Below are 15,532 nucleotides of genomic sequence, written 5' to 3'. Positions count from 1 at the left end.
GAGTGTCTCTACATCACCAAAACAAATGGCGCAGCGAATGAAATAATCAATTTTCTCGACTTTCAGAGCGATCTGTTCAAGCGCCCAAGCACGCGACAATTCCTTCGTAAGTCGTTTCTCCTAACCTTCCCACGCGGCAGCTAGCATTTAATGTTGCCTAGCCTTAAATATTCAAAATCGATGATATGACATTCAGTACGATTACCAGCAGTATCTTACATATATCTCTTCTTGTCTCGTTCCTGTACTTCTATCACGTGAACACTTATGCATTTGGGCCAATGATAGGGCCTTGCTTACGCCTCGGTAACGAACGAGTTAGCCTGGATTTAGCTTGCCCGCTGATAGCACGGTCAGAGAGCAACCACTCGTTCTTCTTCATGAGCGGCAATATGCGAAAATACATGAGCAAGTCGCAGCGAGCATGTGATAGTTGCAGGGCGCGCAAAAGCGCATGCCGCATCGACTCTGCGCCTCCATGCCGGCTATGTCATCTCTCGGGGCGCGACTGCACATTTGAGGCCGCATCCAAGAATACACGCGCGTCTGCAGCAACTGCAACACATGTATCCCTAAACAGCTCTACGCAGGAACCAGCTGGCCCAGTAGTTCCAAGCCAGCAAAGCTACGTTTTGAATTCGGACGGTGCCTTCTTCGACCAACAAGGCTACCTTTTGCTAGGCGAATCACCAGATCCATCAGCCAACCTTTGGGTTGACCAAACCATGATGGACATGAACATACAGAACTTCCAACACATTAATCCTCCGCCAAACGATGTGTCCATGGACTATCCTGGACTCCCTTCACCGTCGGCACAGGGACTCGAGACGACAAGCATAGTCTGTGGCCTAACAGGGGACATGGATCCATACCTTATGCAAAGATATAATTTTGGCCCGGATAATAACTTTGTCTTCAAACGACTGGCCGTTCGTTCAGTGAGGCAAGATACCCACCCAGTTCAATTCCTAGTCTCAAACATCACAGATGTGGCGGAGGAATGTGACCAGCACAACCAGTCTCTTCGCAAACAGCTAGAGAAGCTTGTGAGTCCTGATGTGGGTGTCAGGTTAATCTCTTTGTACGAAAGACCAAGACGAATTACACTTTCATCCCAGTTCAGCTAACACATCCAGATTCTTTCGATTCGTGTACCCTCATTTTCCAATCCTTGCCCCAGCGCAGTCAGTAGAGCCTGAGCGATCAAATCCTTCTACTCTTGCCGCAATATATCTAGTTGCACTACCATTTGCCGGCTTCGACGACTTTCTCTCCGTCCAGATAGCATACGATCTTCCTGATGCAGGAAAACTATGGGACCTTCCCTTGAATGTGTTGCATCAGGAGTTGCATAAGCCAGATTTTTCCACCCTACAAACGTTGGTTCTGCTGTTAATTTCGCCTCCACATAAGCCGCTCATGCCTGATTATGCGACAAAGTGGTCGCTTGTTGGCACAATGGTCACCGTTTCACAGACAATGGGTTTGCACCTCAACCCCACACTTTGGAGCGTATCAACCGCCGAGATAGATTTGAGGAAGCGGTTGTCGTGGACTGTCAAGATGATTGATGTCTGGCATGCTGCTGTCTTGGGTCGGAGTTGCCTCATACATGATGACGATTGGCTAGTTCCACCACCATCTCTGGACGATTTTTCGGAAGAAGAAAGAAAAACGCCATTTCCTGCGCACTTCATCCATATGTATGAGCTCACAATGGTTCTACATACCACTCTGAAAACACTTTTGTAATTCTCCTCAAGCAGCCCCGCAGCAACAATCGAAGAACTAACATCTGTAGCACTCTCAAAGCGGTCCAAACTCTTGTAGGAGACTATGAAGACACATTAAGGAAGGCGCAAGGCCTAATGGAGAAACTCAATCGCTGGAATAGCGCTGTTGCCGACAGCCAGTCTGAGTCGCAAGACGAGGACATCAATTTGTCAGGTCCATTGCTTCTCGGAGGCCATTTTGTCAAAGTACTTCTCTTTCGAGCTATACTCAGACCTTTCAATACTTTGAGGTACAGAACAGTGCCCGCCAGTTCTACTGACGAGCATCGAGAGCTTGAAGCGTGCCGACTAGCACGAGCTGGGGCGAAAGGTTGCATCGCTAGCTTCGTGGCATTCACGTCCAATTTAAAGAGCAGCTGGATTCACGGATTTTGGCCTTTCTGTATGTAGCAGATGGCTATTGGGAATTTTTTTTCTTTTTGCTGACTGTGCGATTCAGGGTGCACGCTGGGCTGGTCAACATTGTGCAATCTTGCACTTCTGCTTCACGTGACAGCAGATAGTTCCGAAGAAGCACAAGAATGCCGGTCCCTTCTTGACCAAGCCAGAAGAGCTATCCGATTACAATCGAAATCACTGGATTTCCTAAGATTCTCGTTACTGCGCATCGATTCAATCTTCTGGAAAGGTCTAGACAATGTTTTCATAAGAAACGACATGGCAGAAAATATGAGTTTTGGACAGGAACAATTTGAAGTTCGGTCATAGACAGCTTAAGAGATATGGATCGCATTCAAACTTCCTGGATCTTACATGAGCAAAGACTGCAATTCAACTACTTGGCACACTTGTTTCCTTCCTCTACAGCAAGTTTCCCTGCATCCGCAGTAACCTTGCTCACACCAACCTCATTCGCCGCTTCAGTGCCTACAATCACTGGCACCTCCTGGAAAGAGTTTCGGAAGCAAACGTATAAGGCACACCCTGCAACAAAGCCAACGATGGCGAGAGAGCCGTACATCCATACCAGGTACGGGTCCTGCGACACGGGTGCAAGGGCAATGCAGATTGCGGCAGCAATGCCAATTGTTAACCAGAACAAGGAAGAAACAAGAGAACGAAGGCTACGTTACGTCAGTATACGTGACCTTTTGCATGCTGACATCTGTGACATACCTTGTAGGTGCCTTCGTATACGCCAACTCCAAACCAGTGATGATAACAAAGGCTTCAGAAAAAGCGACAAGGACATAAGCCGGAGCTTGTATCCAAACGTGAATACTGTTCTTTGGAGACTTGTAGATGTAATATTGGAGCACGCTTGCGTATGCCATAGCAATCGCCGCTAGTAGAAAGCCAGCCGTCATTCTTAGAACAGGGCTGAAGTTGATCTTATTCTTGCGAAGAAGAGGGTAGATCACAACTTTGAGTTTTATTAGTCCACTTCCATTCAAAAGTATAGCTTTCTTCGTTTCTGATACTCACAATCTAGTAGTGGAATGAATATGATCAAAGCGATGGGGTCAAGATTTTGCAAGAGGTCGTTTGGTGTACCGTGCAATGCCATGTCTCCAGCTTGTGAGATGAGATTGTTCCAAATTTGGATCCAGCAGACAAAGTAAAAAGGAAGGAAGAGGAAGAACTGCAGATGTGTTGGTCGAGTAAGGCCATGAGCTGGAGTAGAGCGTACCTTGCATGCAGTAATACCCATCTGTACTTCCTTTACAGACATGTCGGTATAGTTAGGGGACTGCGCAAAACGATGGCGCGAAAGAGTTCCCTGGGCCTCCAAAGCGCTTGGCTTAGCCTTTTCGAAGCCGCCTTCCTTAATGGCGATGGAGACGATACGAGCGGCATCAATGACGGCTGAGCCATGAGGCGGTGTTCGAACAAAGAGCCGGCTGCTGAGAATGAAGACCATTGCAGCAATGATGATAACCCTGTAGTCATCAGCAACTGCACCTAAAAGAAAACGAGCAAGCAAATCAACTTACACTAAAGGGATCAAGTAGGCGACCCAGAATCCCACATGAGCCTCGACGTTCACAGTAATCAGTGGCGAAAGCGCACCCACATTGACCGCCCAATAAAACCAATTGAACATGCGTTCAACCGTTAGTTCAGGGTCCACTATTACCCATTCGCCAGTCGCCAACTGTTTCGTATACGCCACATCAGGCTCGTACTGCTCTGCGCACATGGGTGTAACATTTGCTTTGATACTACCTGTGCCCAGTCCGATTACTACCATGGCCGTAACCAGACCGCCAAAACCAGCGCCAGACTGGATTCCTGCAGGCGTCGATGTAGCAACAAGGACCACGAGACCGACAATGTAAACACCGCATCCGAGGGCGATTGTCTTGAAGCGGCCAAGATACTGGTCTGCCACAATGGCACCAATGACAGTGGACGCATAGGCCCAGAATTTGAAAAAGTTGCCCAAAGCTGTAGCGACAGCCTGGCCACGGCCAAGACTGCCAGGGAGGTCAGAGTGTGGGTTGTGTGGGTTTCTTCAAGGAAGCTGTTAGTTATTATTTCCTTGTTTCCATATCCTAAACATATGTGAAGCACATGCGGATTGTCAGCGACGTTTTGGGACTCGGACTTACTTGATGTAATTCTGAATCGGCGCGCTCAAACCAAAATACGTAAATCGTTCGCCCAGCTCAACGATCAGGATGAGTAGCACAACCCATGGAATGCGATCGGGCACGCGTCGTAATGTGCTACTCTCTACACCTGGTGCAAGCCCGTCGGCTTCGATTTCGCTGCCATGCTTCAAGTCGTCATCGTGCATTTTCACGGGAGAAGTGCGATCCGTCATCGTGTTGGAATGCACACACACACTTAAACAGACATATACACGAAGATATTAACGAAATGGGATGGGGAAAACAACAAGTAGATGATGCGACAATACTCCAGACTACACATGCTCCTGTGCCCGCTATCTCTTTGTATACACATTTGTTTTCCGTACCGATGATAGCTAGCAGCTATCGCTATCGCTCACCCCGCAATATCCCGCAACCTTAGTAGGTTTGTGCTGAGCGGAGTGGGTCCGATCGGAGCCGATAGCGCTACCCACGAATACCGCCAATCAGCGCTCCGCATCAGGGCTGGGTGAGGCTGTTTGGAAATTGCTCGAGATCGAGGGTGCATAGCGGAGAAGGCAGAGGGAAGCTTTGAGAAATTGGTATAATACTTTTAGCGGAAATGTGTTCCTATCGATTATCGGGCTTTGGTAGGAGATTGACAAGTAGTAATGGTATCTTATCTGGAAATGAATCTTTCATGCAAATAGGTGTTATCTGGACGATGTCTTAAAATGTACGAAGGAAATACCGCACTGGGTTTTTTTGATGATATCTTGATCAGGTGGGAAAAACATGAAGTTAACTATAGGCGTAAAGATGATTCAGAAGCATTTAATCGGTACAATTCTCTCATTCCTGAAAAGATATCCATGCCGCTCACGGTAGTGTACTGCGAAAATGTTCTTCGATAATATTCATGGTGGATCAGAGATGAAACAACCTTACATAATTTTTGTTTAGATCAACACTGTTATCGATGCATACTATCTATTGGAGTATCTACGAAACGCGAGGCATGAATAGATCCTTTAGAGCAGTCCATCCACTTTCCTTACTATGCACAAAAAAACCAAACCAGTCCTACAATTTCGCTTTCTCAACATTGTTCGAGCTAACTACGGAATCCCGCAGGAAAGGAAGCGCAAGTCCCACTGCTTCCATTGCCATACCCAGGCCTGCCTGGTAGCCCGTTCCGCCCGCTCCATAATTATGCACAACGATACGGCCATCAGGCCGCGCTACTTTCTCGATCCGCGCGCCTCCCAGTCTCCCGGGTCTGAGACCTGCAAACGATGCCAGGATCTCTGTTTCCGGCACGTCCAACGAGGGCTCCAGTGCCGTCGTTCGTGTCCAGATAGAATCCGCCTCATGGGCAAAAGTGTCACCGGTGCTATGCAACTTGAGTACGCACCCTACTTGCATGAAATGTGTTGTGTGCACTTACCCGTTGCCCTTCTGCATAAACCCCCCAAGAATCACGTTGCCGTTGGAGTTAGGCCTCGGAATGATATACGTCTCGTAGTCCTTGCCATGGCGCATGGTATTCTGGGTGATTTGCGGTGCTCGTGCGAGCAGGATTTGGCCTCGGACAGGAAAGCAGTTCTCATCCTCGACGCCAGGAAGGTGCCGCGCGCCGTTTCCGGTGCAGTTGAACATAACCTTTGTATGTTCGCTCAAGAAAGCGGAATCTAAATGCTCGAGCTTACACCGGAGGAACTTGACGCCATGCTTTTCGAGCTGATGCTTGAGGTATTGGATGTGTTTGGGAGCATTGATAGTGACGGTAGTAAAGGAGATTCCGTACTTTACCCCTGGTAAGAGCTTATGTGAGGGTAGCACTGTGAACTTTTGGACGTGTTAGTAGTGAAGTAATGATGTTTGGGAATATACTGACATCTTGCAAGTAGCCCGCAAGAGACTTCAGTTTCTGCTCAGCTGGCTTTTCATCCCAGAACTCGAGTGATTGCGTCTTACTGATAGCAGCGGCGGATCCATGGGTATCTGCAAGCTTCATGAGACGTTGATACCCAGCCTTATCCCAGATAAGAGCATGTGCATCACTCCCAGATATCGCTGAAAAATTTGCGCCGGCCCTGCTTGGGTAAGATTTGTGCCATGAGCGGAGCTGTCAGCTGATTGCCATCGTACCAGGGCGATGTATAGTTGATGGAGGTGTCTCCTGGCAGGTGTTGCGCTACGATTGTTGTGTGACGTCCATATCCTTTCTCAGCCAGTATGAGAGCAACATCCAATCCTATCACCCCGGACCTACATTGATTCAGAATACGAAAGGCACAAGCGTCGTGAGAATAACATACCCAACAATGACTATCGAGTCTTGCATATTTGCTGTCGTATGCTCTAATTGATGGAGCTTTCCAGGGTTGATGTGTTTATATCTGAAAGTCACTGCTTGTTTGGCGGTTTTTATACCAATGATGCCTACTGGGCCCTAGTATTCTTCAAATGTGTAAGACGAGATTTTGCGCTGGTTGAGCTGTGCACATTGGTCACGCCACAACATAGCTGCTACATAGTGGAGCATAGGGCTCGTCCATTTTTCCGACGAGTTTCCCGTCCATCTTTCCGCATTTGCGTATGCTTGGCACTTCGAGTTTCCTACCAGTAATCTTCCAGATCATTTGCGTAAGGGTCCATTCGGAAGAATTTGTGGACCCTTATCGTTGGTCCAGTGTGCTGATAGGACCGCACAGCCTCCCGGCTTGGCATTCCTATCAGATCCGATGTGCAAGTAATGGCCAGATCTGGGATGACAAACATGTTCATCATCCTGTCAAAGTGGCATAATAGAAATAGCTAGCAATGTCTTTTAAGCCATTGTCGACAGAGATCTTTGATACACAAGAAGGGACATCTCCCGAATTCACACGTTTGATTAACTACTGAGGAAAACCATATCAAGAAGTATGACCGTAAAGATACTACCAATAGCAGACGGCCAGTCAAACAAAGCTTACCAGACCCCGGAAGAGTGGCTTTCAAGACTTGATCCGGAATGGGTTCGCGTCTGGAACAAATATGGAAGTCACCACCGTCAAGCCGAAGAAGTACCAATCGAAAAAGTCCGCCGGAAGCCACTCGCGTATAGCTTCACATATCCAACATGGTCAGGTAAGTATGAAATTGCACCCTCAATAGTTCATCTGCTGAGAATGAACAGGTCCTCGTGTGTTCAAGGAGAATGAGTTTGATGTTCCCGTTAGCCGACCTGCTGGTTATATCAAAGTCCGCGTGTATACGCCAGAGGGACAGGGTCCTTTTCCTGTACATATTAACTATCATGGAGGTAAGACAAATTATCATTGATGATGCAATTTTCTGATATCGAGCCAGGCGGGTGGGTTTTGGGTGGTCTCAATAGCGAAGCAGCCTGGTGCAGGAGTGTTTGTAACAACACTAGCATCGTCATTGTCGACGTGGATTACCGCCTCGCTCCAGAATTCGTTTTTCCCACAGCAATCTATGACTCTTGGGATGCACTTCAATGGGTTCTGTCTCATGCTGAGCATTTGAACATCGATGTCACGAGTGTTTCGATTGGCGGTCTCTCGGCAGGTGGCCACATGTCAGCAGTTCTTTCGCATATGGCGCGCGATGTAGGACTAGAACTCAAACTGGCATTGCTAGTTGTGCCTTCGACTGACTTCAGATGGCTCATCGCTGAAGAGCCTTTACGATCAGAGATTGCCAAGCGTTATCCCAGTACAGTGCAATACAAGGATGCACCTTGGGGAGGCCTGAAAAGAGAACAGTGGTTCTTAGATTATTGGATCCCGACCGGTATTTTGCCATCGTGTTCTTACAAGTAACACTGACCGCTAATAAAAGGCAGATATCAGAAGAGCTGCATGTGATGATTGGATGGCTTCACCCATGCTGGCCAAGTCCTTTGAAAGACTACCGCCAACACACATCATAACTGCTGAGTTTGATATATGCAGAGATGAAGCACATCAATATGGAAAGCTGCTAGCGAAAGGTGGAAACCTTGTAACCCAGAAATGTTATCCAGGAATGCCGCATGCGTTCGGGCACTATATTCATCCGGAAAAAGGTTTGACAAAAGGGCGTGAGTATCTTCAAGACACATCGAGGCTATTAAAGCAGGCTCATGGCCTTTGAGGTATCAATCAGAGTAGGAGAAAGACGATTCAACAGTGGTTGCTACTCCTCAGAAGTTTATTTTAGGTTCTCTATTACAAGAGTGCGAAATTGACAATTGTAGTGGTAAACAGATAGAGGTAAGGTTAGGTCACTAGAATAGCAGCCACTGCAGATGATTTTGAAACTAGTGCTGACCAAAGGCAGGTACGTTGGGTCTAATGCAGAAACATTATCACCACATCTTTATAGCGTGCTAACAGCCTATAAATTGATCAAATCTACATATAATAGTTACTTTTTACCAGCGTATCACGAGGCTATCAAAAAAGCTAATAGGAGATGCCACACAAGACGCAATCACATCAGGACATGTCAAGACGAGGATTTCCACCGCTACCACTTAAATTAGCGATAATAGAGGGTGCCGCTCGCTTAGAAGGGGGCTTGCCCAGCACGTTATCCGGATGCGTCTTGAAGTTTGGCGTGATGCCTACCAGCCCGTTCCGAACTCGAGCTCATCGGAAGCGTTTCTCAATCGTTCCGAGCATTAGCTTGCCCAAAACGGCCCTTCTTGAACAGAAACTAAGCTGCAACAATTGGGTGCCAAGTGTTATGTATATATGGACAATTAACGGTGGAGTACGGAAGTCAATAATTCCGGCTTCCGAATTAGCGGATAGGTGATTCCGCCATCAAAAGCGTGTATACTACAGTAAAAACTGGAGTTATAACGTATATCGTAAAATGATCCACTGTTACTCCACATCATCGTTCATTAAGACACACCCGAGCCACCTTCGTAACGCTATAGTTGAAAGAAAATATGGGCATACTTGGTAAAACGCAGAAGTAGGGGCAGTAGGGCGGTGGCAAAACTCGAGATTATGTAAGCTATCTGGTTTCAATACATTATTTGCCCACCTTAAGCAGCAATCACAGCCTCGCATCGGCTCCCCATACTATTATTACAGAGCTTTTGATTCATCCGAAGTTTGACCGAACAAAACTCCCTACTCGCCCCTCTGCCCCTACTTACGCTGTCAACCAAGTATCTCTTGCGAATCCATGCAACAGACGTAACGATAGTGGCGCAAGGCCAGGAATGCCCATGCACAGCCGCAGGCCCCACTCACATGAGCTAGGAAGCGGATGTCAGTGTATCCGGGACAGGGACATCCACGTTAGCTCGGACAGGGGTGAATGTGTATGCAAAACAGTATAAATCGTGGCAGAGTATGAGTCCCTCCAGCCGTCGACATTCCAGCCTCTCCTCATCTTGGAATCTTAGTCGTCATCATGACGGTCCTCTCGAAGTTCGATTTTGATCTTGGTGCGATCCGACAAGAGCATCTTATTCTATGTCTTCGTACGATAGGTGCCATAGTAAGATAGAAACAAATTCGATGACATCTCAACATGACTGAAAATGATAGATTATTCTTCAAGTGGTCCTAGGTGTCGCTTACAATCTTCTCTTTCATCCTTTAAAAAAATGCAAGTAACTGTAAATTCCACAGTGGAAAATTGGCCACACTAACTGAAAATTTAGTTCCTGGTCCGAAACTTGCGGCTGCGACGAACCTCTATTTCTATTACCGCGTGTTGCGTGGCGAGGAAAGCAGTTGGCTTTGTGAATGCCATGAAAAATATGGCGAGGTCGTCCGAGTTGGCCCTGGAAAATTGAGTTACATTGCTCCGCAAGCGTGGAAAGATATCGCTGGTCACCGTACAGGAGGACGCCAAGAATTTCTGAAAGACCCGAAGTTCTACCGTCGTGACACAAACGGCGATTATCACATTGTAGCGGAACCAGACACAGAAACGCACGGTCTGGTCCGCAGGGTATTCGCCAACGCGTTCAGTGATAAGGCCTTGAAGCTTCAAGAACCCCTCATCTCTTTGCATGTTAATAAACTGAAGAAGTTTATAGACAAAAATCTGTCCGAAGACCCAGAGACTCCCATGAATCTTGTGACATTGTTGAATTGCACAACTTTTGACATCATGGGAGATCTCACCTTTGGGGAATCATTAGGTATGTTGGATACGGGCAAGTATACGCAATGGGTCAAAGGAGTCTTTGAGGGAATCAAAGTTAATTCCCTGTTTCGCCTGGCACAACAGTACCCTGTATTGGACTTCTTCATGAAGGCATTGATGCCTCCGCCTATACGCGGTAAAGATGTCGAACATTTCCGCCACTCCAGTGATCGCGTGGACAAACGACTTGAGAAAGGAATTGACATCGGTAAATCTGATATCTGGAAGCTTGTGCTACAGAATCAGAAAGTAAAATTGCCTCTCTCGAAGATGCACTCAAACGCATCAGCCTTCATGGTCGCTGGCACCGAAACAACAGCGACACTGTTAAGCGGATTGACCTACTTGCTTCTTACACATCCAGATAAGTTGAAGAAAGTCGTCGAAGAAGTGCGCGCTCTGCCAAAGGAAGACCTAAGGCTTGAAGTTTTACCACGTCTGCAATACCTCAGTGTATGTTTTCAGGAAGCCCTTCGATGCTATCCACCAGTACCAATCGGCCTACCTCGAGTAGTGCCACAGGGAGGTAGTATGATATGTGGTGAATGGATTCCAGAGAAGGTAATGGCCAATCACATGTGTACACACTCATATCTCCGGCTAAGCTAACAATATAACATGATATAGACAACCGTTGCTGTTAGCCAAAAAGCTGCATATTCCTCTTCTCTGAACTTCAAAGATGCAAAAGACTTTGTTCCTGAGCGATGGCTGCCTGGTTCCGGATACGACACGGATAGGAAGGAAGTTCTACAGCCTTTTTCCTTTGGTCCACGTAGCTGTCTTGGAAAGAAGTACGTATCCTATTCACACAAGAAGGAATTGAAATTAACGAATTGTCACAGCCTGGCATTTCATGAGATGCGCCTGATTGCTGCTATGATACTGTGGCATTATGATCTTGAGCTATGCCCAGAGAGTAAAACCTGGATAGATCAGAAGGCGTACATAGTTTACGAAAAACCAGAGCTCATGGTCAAGCTCAGGCCTGTTCAGAGATGATGATCAAAGACTATCTTCATCTTGCAAAACCAGAGATTAGATTGAGAATTTTTTTAGGAGTTATAGGTCTTGTGCGCTTAGTTCTGGTAGTAACAGAATGTATGCTTCTCTTAGTACACTGCTCTGTCTAATGCCACATGTAGGCAAGTGTCCAGGTTAGTTCGGGAATTTCGTGATCAGCGTCAACTGCGCAGACAACATGAATAGGGTTGAAGCTACATTTGGCTGGAATGGCAGATGCACTATCCTTCCAGGTGCGCTCTCAGCATATCGCACAATCGCAATCAAACCGTTCCTTGCAAGTCTTCGCGAAACCACGTTCATGGGTACACCAGTTAAGTATGGAGAGGACATTGAGATAACGCTAGGTTTACTGTATGCTGGTTGGAAAACGGTGTACCAGAGTAATGCTGTTGTCCACACCATTGCGCCAGAAGATGCTACTCGAGCATTCTTGATGTACACGCGTAGGGAAAGAAGTTCGTACGTGCATTTGCTGTCAAGCTTCACTAAGACAACCTGGCCTGCCGTCCTCAGACAACTTGGTACCCAGCTTCTCAAGGATGTGAAAGTCAACACTGGAAGCCATTTTTATGTTGACATATATGAGGAAGAAAAGCATTCTCGACGTACTGCCAACTCGGACGCTGCGTCAAGGACAGGTATAGGGTGCCTATTCTTGCTCACCAATCTCACATCAACCACTGTGGGCAACTGGTTTGTTCCCCTTAGCCTTGTACGCTCAGATGTACATGGCTATCTCTCGCCCTGATGCGATTCCGATAGGCTGTCTCATCACAATTTTGCTATCGGGCTTTCGTTCTCTTCTTTTTTTCGCTGATTGTAGCAATGATCGAAGAAGCGAAGGAAAAGCTACTGAAGAAGAGGAGAAAGGAACAGGGAGCTTGAACCGGACAAACTCATCAAAGCAGGGCCAAATACTGCTTCAAACAGATGATGACAGGACGGCCACTCCGATCGTAGAAAAAGATCGGCCTTGGATATTCGGTCGAATAGCGCGACTTCCTTGGCGGTTACAGTATGGATGGCTCGCTATACTTTTTCACGCGAGTTTCATTAGCTGGTCATCTATTATCGCATTGTGAACTATCAAATGTCAAAAATGGCTCACAAGATAGAGCAAAAATAGAGCATAGCGTATTGTAAAGTAGCGATAGTAGCAATTGGATCTTGTTTAGGCGGCCCACTAACGTGCCAAACCAACCACAGCCGTGCCTACGCATTCCTTGCATCTTGAGATGTAATAGCTGTGCAAAGTGCTACTCCAGTAAATCCCAATGCAAGTTTCAGGTTCTACTACGTAAGATACTCGAAATCCTTTGCCTCTCCTATTGAAACCTTTTAACATGCACTGGGAGTTTGTAGTCAGTGTAGATGAGACTACTGCCAGCGTCGCGCTCCCAAATGAACCCGTCTGGATCTAGCAGCTCGAAGTCATACCGCCATAGCAATGTCGCCATGATGAGCCGTATGCTCTGTTGAGCCATGTGTCTCCCGATGCATGCTCGGCTTCCAATCAAAAATGGACGACTAGCAGACCTGTTATCTCCATTGAACCCGTTCTTCTCCGCATCCTCCAACCATCTTTCTGGGTGGAAGCGTGCTGGATCGACGAAATACTTTGGCGATCTTTGAATCGTGTATAAGTCAGCCGAGACAATAGTACCTGCTGGTATGTATGTGTCTGCTATAGTACACGAAGGGGCGGTGCGTTGCGCTGTTTTACCGTTTGCTGGCGGAAGCAAGCGCAAGGTCTCGCGGATGCAGGCATTGAGAAATGGTAAACGTGCAAGCCTTTCGCCTGTAATCTCGGCTTCGTCGTTGAAAGCAGAGCGTATCTCGGTACAGAGAGTTTTGTAAGCGTCTGTGTAGCGCAGGACGTGATAGAACGTGGAGGCTAATGTTGTAGCTGTAGTTTGATACCCGGCAAGTCTGGGCGCTATCAGTGACGGATCTTTGATGAAGGGGGAAAGGTGCGACAAACGTTAAACCCATTGCATTGCTAAAGAATGCATCCGCGTCTAGCGTCAAGCCTTGCTTTTCGCTACCCATGATGGCTGAGAGGAAGTCCTCCCTACCATCTTTCCTTTCAACGCAGCTACAGATATGTCAACATGATAGCACACAGAGTTTGACGAAATTTACTCACTCGCGTAGTTTTGTAGATGGCACAAGCTTCGACAGCTGAGAGGACATTGGCATTGCTGAAAGGAAACTTCTAGCCATCTCCAGTGTCGGGGCTACGCCGGGCATGACAAGCATGAAGCTTAAGGCTTCCACCATAGGCATCGATCCTTTACCTAACTGTTTCAGTTTTTCATATGTTGCTTGGGAAAAGTTAGTTTACGGTTACTCATTAAGTTGTTTGTTTGGTGCTTACGGCGTTTTCCAGCCATTAATGGCTCCCCAAATGCAAGGTCGCCAATTATCTCCCAGAACATTGTCTCCAGTTTATCTGCAAGATCTATATGGTAACCCTTGTCTGCAGTTTCGTCGAAATCGGGGATGGCCTTCTCGATGTGGAGCTTTTGAATTGGTTCCTGGCTTGCGAGTGCTTGGGGTGTGAAGGCCTGCTGAATGACTTTGTGTAGTCTCTTATGAAGCGCTGGATCTGGAATTGTAATAAGAGTAGGGGCGTTCAAGACGAGGTCTGAGAAAAGAGTCAAGAACGTTCCAGCTTTGGAAAAACGGCCGTCTTCTTGGTTTGCATATATCGCTGTTTCTGCTTCGAGCGTCGCAAAAGACACTTCATTTGGTGCTACTCGTACAACAGGTCCTACTTGAAATCAGTCCAGCTATCTATTTAGCAATCACATAGAGGGATCTTGCCATATTTCTCGTGGAGAGCTTGGAGTTCTGAATTGAATTTCATACGATACAGAGCTCTCATACCCCATATCTTTCTTACTCAGAATTTTTTGCAAACCATACGATCACAAGGGACCCACCGGAGAGAACTTAGCCAGGAAGGGGCCCGGAACGTGTGAAAGTGGGTGCAGGTAGCACCCATAGACTACAATCGATGTCAAAACGAATACTGACTACAAAAGCCATATTGTTAGTCGTATGCCTTGAGCGTTCTGAATGATGAGAGTGCAAGAACCTACAATCGCTGCTGCTGTGCCAATCTGCTGGCCTACGCTCAGCCCCTGGAGGAGAGAAATCACTGCCATCGTGGCTGTCGTAATCCTTGGACCGAAACTCGACTTTGGTGTTGAGGAATCGTCTGTAGTTTCATGGGATCAATGATTAATTGGATTGCATCCTGCATCGGCGACCAGGAGCCGTGCATACATGCCATGGAGAGTCCTGGCCAAGGTTTGTTCGGTTCGCGGTCTACTAGTTTCGGATCATGAAGCCTCACCAAGTTAAAGTGCATGTTAGCGTTCAAGACGCGAGTTGGTGGCGTAGAAGCATGCATGATCTTAGCGCGGGAGGGCTGATCATGGCCGTTTGCTTTTATCCGGCCGGCGACGCTAACGCATCCTGCTCCTTCCAGAAAAACGCCAGCCGCACAGTAGCGTAGGATTCATGGGCGCAATCGCGTGGGGGTGGGAAATCGGACCCTGGCTCCGCGGCTCTGCACTGCATGCGCGCCATTTTACACCAACGCAGCTAGCGCCCTACTTGTGTGCATCCACAACGACGATACTACCCATGTCGGAATGCATTGCTCCGGCGGCAAGAGAACGTGGATGAGAAACTAAGGACATATACTGGCTGCCCCAAACTGTTCGGTATCGTGTTCACAATCCGTTCGCTCCACTCAACAGCATGCAGAAGACAGCTGTCAGGTAAGAAATAAGTGGGGAATACTACTATAGCAGCTCTACTAAGAATGATCCTCCAAAAGGATTTTGGACGGCACAGTAGATTGGCGGAGATTGTTGGCGGAAAAACATCATCCACTCATACCTAGCGCACAGCAAGCGCTTCTTAGAACACGACTAGTGAAATTTCGTGCTAAAGTAGCCCAACATGTGCTCTCGATGCAGCAGACTATGGTCT

The 15,532-nt window shown here is 47.3% G+C and overlaps 7 protein-coding genes across 7 annotated transcripts; 4 read left to right on the top strand and 3 right to left on the bottom strand.

Moving 5' to 3' along the window:
• Positions 1 to 380: 380 nt before the first annotated feature.
• Positions 381 to 2,504, top strand: PSV08DRAFT_383416 (fungal-specific transcription factor domain-containing protein; the record flags this gene model as incomplete). The annotated part of the gene is made up of 4 exons (XM_014217727.2): positions 381 to 1,084; positions 1,140 to 1,751; positions 1,805 to 2,178; positions 2,236 to 2,504. The coding sequence occupies 4 exons, from the start codon at positions 381 to 383 to the stop codon at positions 2,502 to 2,504; spliced, it is 1,959 nt and encodes a 652-aa protein (XP_014073202.2).
• A 67-nt stretch (positions 2,505 to 2,571) lies between these two features.
• On the bottom strand, positions 2,572 to 4,563 carry PSV08DRAFT_383414 (POT family-domain-containing protein; the record flags this gene model as incomplete). The annotated part of the gene is made up of 5 exons (XM_066093418.1): positions 2,572 to 2,860; positions 2,913 to 3,159; positions 3,222 to 3,676; positions 3,731 to 4,249; positions 4,349 to 4,563. 5 exons carry the CDS (start codon positions 4,561 to 4,563, stop codon positions 2,572 to 2,574), a joined length of 1,725 nt encoding a protein of 574 aa, XP_065947940.1.
• An 853-nt stretch (positions 4,564 to 5,416) lies between these two features.
• On the bottom strand, positions 5,417 to 6,680 carry PSV08DRAFT_383411 (uncharacterized protein; the record flags this gene model as incomplete). Its single annotated transcript, XM_014217729.1, has 5 exons — positions 5,417 to 5,726; positions 5,781 to 6,181; positions 6,231 to 6,429; positions 6,485 to 6,604; positions 6,655 to 6,680. The coding sequence occupies 5 exons, from the start codon at positions 6,678 to 6,680 to the stop codon at positions 5,417 to 5,419; spliced, it is 1,056 nt and encodes a 351-aa protein (XP_014073204.1).
• Positions 6,681 to 7,237: 557 nt separating this feature from the next.
• PSV08DRAFT_413253 (Alpha/Beta hydrolase protein) lies at positions 7,238 to 8,479 on the top strand (the record flags this gene model as incomplete). Its single annotated transcript, XM_014217730.1, has 4 exons — positions 7,238 to 7,468; positions 7,518 to 7,643; positions 7,691 to 8,137; positions 8,190 to 8,479. Exons 1-4 carry the CDS (start codon positions 7,264 to 7,266, stop codon positions 8,477 to 8,479), a joined length of 1,068 nt encoding a protein of 355 aa, XP_014073205.1. The 5' UTR covers positions 7,238 to 7,263.
• A 1,240-nt stretch (positions 8,480 to 9,719) lies between these two features.
• On the top strand, positions 9,720 to 11,803 carry PSV08DRAFT_366856 (cytochrome P450). Its single transcript, XM_014217717.2, has 5 exons — positions 9,720 to 9,844; positions 9,895 to 9,955; positions 10,011 to 11,062; positions 11,129 to 11,295; positions 11,347 to 11,803. Exons 1-5 carry the CDS (start codon positions 9,758 to 9,760, stop codon positions 11,501 to 11,503), a joined length of 1,524 nt encoding a protein of 507 aa, XP_014073192.1. The 5' UTR covers positions 9,720 to 9,757; the 3' UTR covers positions 11,504 to 11,803.
• On the top strand, positions 11,703 to 12,275 carry PSV08DRAFT_357410 (uncharacterized protein; the record flags this gene model as incomplete). The annotated part of the gene is made up of 1 exon (XM_014217713.1): positions 11,703 to 12,275. The coding sequence occupies one exon, from the start codon at positions 11,703 to 11,705 to the stop codon at positions 12,273 to 12,275; it is 573 nt and encodes a 190-aa protein (XP_014073188.1).
• Positions 12,276 to 12,666: 391 nt separating this feature from the next.
• PSV08DRAFT_406149 (cytochrome P450) lies at positions 12,667 to 14,812 on the bottom strand. Its single transcript, XM_014217708.2, has 7 exons — positions 14,632 to 14,812; positions 14,473 to 14,565; positions 14,354 to 14,423; positions 13,905 to 14,300; positions 13,674 to 13,851; positions 13,509 to 13,622; positions 12,667 to 13,456 (listed from the first exon to the last, which is right to left on the bottom strand). The coding sequence occupies exons 1-7, from the start codon at positions 14,695 to 14,697 to the stop codon at positions 12,853 to 12,855; spliced, it is 1,521 nt and encodes a 506-aa protein (XP_014073183.1). The 5' UTR covers positions 14,698 to 14,812; the 3' UTR covers positions 12,667 to 12,852.
• Positions 14,813 to 15,532: the final 720 nt, after the last annotated feature.

The sequence above is a fragment of the Bipolaris maydis genome, assembly GCF_028858645.1.
Source record: "Bipolaris maydis strain C4 unplaced genomic scaffold PSV08scaffold_19, whole genome shotgun sequence".
NCBI lineage: Eukaryota > Fungi > Ascomycota > Dothideomycetes > Pleosporales > Pleosporaceae > Bipolaris > Bipolaris maydis.
This window is presented reverse-complemented; position numbering and strand designations above follow the sequence as displayed.